Here is a 6000-nt window from a genome sequence, read left to right as displayed (position 1 = left end):
CCAATGCAACCTCCCTACTAATTACCTGAAATGAAATCCCGTTCTCAACTCTTCAAGCTTTGAAAAATCACCCACTTTTATATCTCAGGGCTCGCTGAGGTTGACCGCATTACAAATTCAAGACCCCTGGCCAGCTATACCCAAGGGTCACAGCCTAACCAGAGGGTGTGTATAGCCACTATGTCTTTCGAGCAGCGAGAACAGATACTGGAAGGGCAGTGTGCTCTGAAGGTCCCTTTCATGGTCCCCTCCCTTTTATCCCCGACCAGGCCAGGTAGACCCCAGTTGTCCCGGTTCCTGAGATGCCCCAGCCCTCTCCCATCCCACCAGAAGAAGGAGCTGGAGGACAACGTGGAAGCAAGTATACATTTTAAAAATTGTTTAATGGAACATAAACTCCTTTAGAAAAACATTCAGCCAGGTGATAACACCCATAGAAAAAAACACCAATCTTGTGTTTATCTTTTTTAATTTGGCATTTGTTATTTGCATTTATATTAAAGCAAAGTGCATCTTTTCTTTATTTTTCTTGTTTATACACATTGCACAATACATAAATAATGATGCTTATAAAACGTCTTTATATTTACAAGTAATAATATATTTATATATAACATAAAATACATTTTTTTCTTTAATAAATCTCAGGTTTTTTTTTTTCAGGAGTCCTTTCTCAAAGCACTACAATGCTAAATTTCCAATGAGAATGCTTCTCTTGTTCATTTAAACCTTTGTAGTTAGAAAAATAGCTTATGTTAAAGTCTAAACATGCTCATTGAGCTAAGAGCAGTGTCAACATATCATACGAGTGTATGAGTTGTAGAAGAAACGAAAGAAGAGTTAGGTGTCAGCCCAGGATGGTACCTTGGGTTATGATGGACCGAATCCTTCTTGGTGGGAAAGGGGGTCTGCTCCCCTCGCTGGTCTAACAGAACTCAACACAGAGGCTGCAGAGGGGAGGGAAGTGCTGAGCTGGTTTTTTGAGTCCGGGAAAAACCTGATGTAAGCAGGGCAGGGGAGAGGCTGAGGGGCCTGAGAGGACAGTGGGTGAACAATACTGTGATGGGCTGCCATGGCAGCCCTCTGGAAGCCCATCTCGGAGACATCCAGGAGCAGATGGCCAAAAAAAGAAAGACTTGACAATGGAGGGGAGTAAGACAAGCTTGAAAACAACTGTTTCTCGTTCAGCCTCTTGCAGGGTTGTTTCTCAGAAGCCTAAGGACAGGCCCAGTCCTAGATGGGCAGAGGAGGGGCGGGGCTTCCCCAGGCTGGGGGCAGAGCCTTGCTTCTGGCAGCTGCTGGGACACCTGTAGCCCACTTGCCCAGGTACTGCCTCTGCCCCACTGAGTATGTCCAAAGAGCAAGACAGACACAGCTGGGGAGCGAAAACTTCTCAGCCGGAGACAGCCGTAGGAAACCCACAGAGCACGCTGTCCCCCCCATCTGTTGTTCATGTACACACACACACACACACACTCTCTCTCTCTCTCTCTCTCTCTCTCTCTCTCTCTCTCACGCATACACATGCCCTGACAAGTGAAACTATGAACCCCAAGTTAGGGCCTGCTCCCCATCATACTGTTATTTGGTGGTATTGATGTTTGCTTCCCCTTTTCATCAGGGGGTGTCTTGACAACTATACCACCCCCTCACACGCCCACAATTCTTTTCATAAGCTATTTCTCCAAGAACGCAACAAAACAGAACATAAACTCGAAGGACAAGAAGGGAGTGGGGGGGGTGGGAAGAACAATGACCAAAGAGTTTGCATGAAAAGCAAGCACTCAGGAGGAAAACATTAGCAGCAAAGTAGTTTGGCCTGGGCTCGCTCGGCTCATGCTCTGTCCTGTCCCCGTGCGGCTACCGGCTGTTGAAGATGACCTCCAGCCAGCACGGGCAGCTGCTGATGAACTGGCGCGTGTAGCACTGGCCCCAGCCCTTCACAAAGCTGATCTGCACGGTGAAGCCCGTCCAGGGCTGCTGCGTGAACTCGTGGTCATTTGGCCGCTGCAGGCTGTACGCTTTCTCGTAGTCAAAGGCCTTGATGGAGAAACCGGGGAACACTTTGTGTACCAACAGCGTCCTGGAGTCCGGGTTGTCCAGTGTGGCTGACTTGATGAAAATGGGGTAACTGCTGCGGTTGTACACCCACACGCCATCCATTTCCCGCGTCAGCTGGATGCCGCAGCCGATTTTGCTCCGCACTTTCTGCACCAGCTGACTCTTGTTGTCCGAATTGAGCTGTCCGAGGCAAAAGCCGTTCCCCTGAGGTAGATCATAGAAGATATCCAGGGAGGGCTCCTGGACACAGTAGAGCCTCCCCACTCTCGTCTTCTCCTCCCAGTATGCCACCACGCACCAGTGTGACCGATCCCCAGGCTCCAGAAGAAGTTGGGAATCTACAAAACAAAATGGCCGACACGGTTGGTTGGGTGGAGATGGGGATGAGCTTTTCATCTTCCTCCTGGAATCAAGAACACGTGGACACACACGCCCCCTCCGAACCAGCTTGTCTCTCAGTACAAAACCGAAGGGGGAGGTCATGGTGGTGCTGCGTATGCTGCAGGCTCAACAGTCCTCCTACAAGGGCCTGGAAATCTTGACCCACTGATGGAAGAGCCCAGCCTTTAAGCATTGGCTGGCTGGGGTGCCTCTTCCCGCCAGCCCCCCCATCCTGTCAGGGACTTAGGATTAGGATACCAGTATATATATGCCCAACTGGCCAAAGGAAGCCCAATCCCGGCAGAGCTCAGAAGCCAGGGGACCCCCTGTAACTTGGCTGGTCCTGATGGGTACGGCCATCCTTAAAGTGCCCCTCTCTACCCGCACCCCATCTCTTCTCCCTCCCCAGCAGCATCTGGATTCCTGGCCTGCCCCCTCCTCCCTCCCTCCCCCAGAGGCCCCACCCCAGCTTTCCTAGTCCTGGTTCTTCCCACAGGCAGCCTGGGAGACTGCCGTGATTCTGGTAAGGTGATTTTCCTAAACAGGCGCACGGAGATCTTTAAAAGGAGGATATATGGAAGGAAAGGGAGCCCCTGCGGCTGGCATACCAACTCCTCCTTAAGCTGGAGCCAGCGAGGCAGGCCTCAGACTGGGAATCATAAATCTCTCCAGCCCGGCCACGCTGCAGGAACGCTGTGGTTTGTGGTGGCAGGGCGGAGACCGGAAGTCTTGTATTTGTTAACAAAAATGGGGAAAGGCAGGGGGGAGAGCCCGGAGGCAGAGGCCTTCTCCTGCCCTCCCTGCAGCCCTAGCCTCTCACTTTCTGGGGGGTTTGGGACATGAAGATGGGGGGTTGGGCTGTGAGATGTCTTTGGTGTGTTTGCCCTTTTTGAGTTTTGGAACAACTGGGCTTGAAGAGCAGATGATGATGGGTTATACAGTGTGGCGACTGGGGGTGGAGAAGGACCAGGGGCCCCATGTCTGCCGCTGCCCCAGCAGGCCGGATAACCCAGTGCAGCTCAGCACACAACTCTAATGTTTACAGGCATGTTAGGACCTGGGAACCAGTCAGCTCCATGAACTTTTTTTTTCTAAGCAGCAGCCAGTCTTGCAGGGAGGTGTCCCATGAATAAGTGTATAAATTGCACTGTGACCCATTGAGGCAGCCACAAGCACACACCCTGAGCAGCTATCTCCTACAGACACCCCACCTGGCCTCAAATGTCTGCCCAGAAAGCTACATAAAAATGGGGAGCTGAGGACTTAGTCCTTTCTCTCAATCCCCACCCCACTAAAAATCAACCCCAGAAAACAAGTCTGTCAGCCCCGCCAAACACATGCATCTATAGAGCACAACGTGTGAGAGACGGTGTGTGTCTGTGAGTGTGAGCAAACGTGAGTGTGTGTGTTTGCGTGCGCACACACTGGAACATAAGGAAAAACAAGAGAGGGACAAGGGCTCCAAGCAGAAGGTGACTCATCAGGCATTAACTTGTTTCTGCAAAGTATCCATCAACTGCTAATAAACTTGTGAGTGCTGGCAATCTTTGAACTTTCTTGCCAAGGGAGTCCAGCTCCGAGGCTACACCAAAGGCCCAGGACAGGAACGTAAATAAGACCGCTCTGGCGTGCAAGTGTGTTGGAGAAGGCCCTCTTCTGGAAGGCACAGGGTGGCCCCCGCCCATGGGGGAGGGTGTTTTGAAATGTAAGAAGCTCTCCCTTATTATCCCGATTCAGGACAACAAACCTGGCCTGGAAAGGAAGACTCAGGTTGTTGCTGGGAGGGAGGCTCCGGAGACCCTCAGCAGAGCCTCACAATACTTTGTTTCATGGAGCCCGGCCGCCCTGAAACCTGGCACCCGCTAGCAGGGAGGAGGAGGAGGTGGTGCGGGGCCTGGGATCGAGTTGCCCCCATGCCAGGCCCACCGGCAAGGGTGGGGGCTGTGTCTGCCCAAGGAGCCTCTGGGGACAGAGGAAGCTGGACAGGGGGGGGCTGGGGCCTGAGGTCGGCCCAGCGCCCTGAGGGGGGAGAGGGGGAGAGGGAGAGAGGGGGAAACGTTTTGGCGGGTTTCTCTTTCATCTGTGCAGCCCGCCAGTCCACCCAGCAATTTGCTGCCAGACATCCCTGGAAAAAGCCTTTTTCTGTTGAGGTTAATGGCCCAGCCCAGATAAACGGCAGTGTGTGGGTGTCCCTGTGTGTGAACAAGGCTCCTGAAAACTCACTAGGTGCCCTCATCTCATGCAGCATGACCCCTGCCGGCTCCTCCCCTCACCTCCAGGTAGCCCCCATGATACCCTGGAGCTTCCCAGCGCCCCATAGCCCTTTTCCTCATTGCTCCTGGACTATCTCTGAGCACAAAAAGTGGCTTTTCAGAAAAATGATCAAACAATGAAACGGCGGCCCCCCCCTTTAAAACATGCCACTTCTGGGGCCCAGTACAGCTTCCCACGTTGCCAGTTCAGAGATTCCCCTCCTTTGCCCCAAATTCCCCACCACTTGGGCTCATTTCTGGGAAGCGCTCAGCATCATCTTCAGAGAAACCCAGTTCCCTGAACTGAGCCCACAGCCCACAAGCGTCTCCCCACAAAGGTCTGTGCTTAGCTCCTGGGGGCTCCCCAGGCCTTGTGGTGAGAACCTGGGAGGATCTCACACGGAAGTCTCCCTGGTTAGCCGGTTACCAGGACTAAGGGATAGTCTCAGAGGCCCAACCTGGCTTCTTATCATGGTTGCTGATTCTTAAACTCCAAAGGCAAAACTCGCAGCCCCTTGTTAATTTCCCTCAGCTTTATAACCTTTTCCGGTATTTTCAACAACTTCTCTCCCTTCTCAGAACACTGTACAGGGGCTTGTTTTAAAACTATATTTGCGCGTTTTAAAGCATCAAAAAAAAAAGCTGTGTTGTAAAGAGCTAACTAATCAGATGCCTGCTCACAATTTTTTCTTTTTATTATGGTTTAGGGAATTTTTGGAGCAACCCCAGAAAAATGCTGAATTGGCCTAAAATTCCTGTAAGGTTGTTTTCCCCCTCCCGTTCCCCATTTCCCTTAAAGCATAAAATCTACTCTTTAAAAGCAAGGGGGAGGTGGGTGTTGAGAAGGGGAAGGATTTCGCCTTGTGTTTGCACTTGCATTAGGGAAGACCACTTAACAAGGAGCTCCCTGCCTCTTTTTACAAAGAGTTATTTAATTACACTGGCCATGAATGAACAGACCAGAGCCTTCTAGAAGGTCAGAGGCTCATGAATGAATCTCACGCCCCGGGTCTCAACTGTACGGCATGGCATGGGGTGACAAGACCTCAAGGCCAGATTGTAGGTAAGAGAGGAATTTTCCTATTCAAAAGGGTAAGAAGATGAAGAAAAATGGAGAGAGGAAAGACTAAGTTCAAGTGCCTCGGTGGCACCACTTCTGGACTCTGGCTTATGATGTCAACCATGAGGCCAGAGAGGCCACGCTGATCCCAAAACACCCATTGGGATTCTGAGCACACAGGCATGGCATGAGAGTGAGGCCATCTGAGCCTGGCTGTGCCCGCACACAGGTGATGCTGATGGGAAG

The 6000-nt window shown here is 51.5% G+C and overlaps 1 protein-coding gene across 2 annotated transcripts in view; it reads right to left on the bottom strand.

Moving 5' to 3' along the window:
* Nucleotides 1-364: 364 nt before the first annotated feature.
* SMAD7 (SMAD family member 7) overlaps nucleotides 365-6000 on the bottom strand; it is a 29022-nt gene continuing 23386 nt past the window's right edge. For both annotated transcript variants that reach the window (XM_081078723.1, XM_081078724.1), the window contains exon 4: nucleotides 365-2399. In XM_081078723.1, coding sequence (XP_080934849.1) covers nucleotides 1861-2399 — 539 coding nt within the window. In that variant the 3' untranslated portion in view covers nucleotides 365-1860. The remainder of the gene's footprint in view (nucleotides 2400-6000) is intronic.

The sequence above is a fragment of the Rhinolophus hipposideros genome, assembly GCF_964194185.1.
Source record: "Rhinolophus hipposideros genome assembly, chromosome: 17".
Classification (NCBI taxonomy): Eukaryota; Metazoa; Chordata; class Mammalia; order Chiroptera; family Rhinolophidae; genus Rhinolophus; species Rhinolophus hipposideros.
Note: the sequence above shows the minus strand (reverse complement) of the source record. Positions and strands in the feature narration are given on the sequence as shown.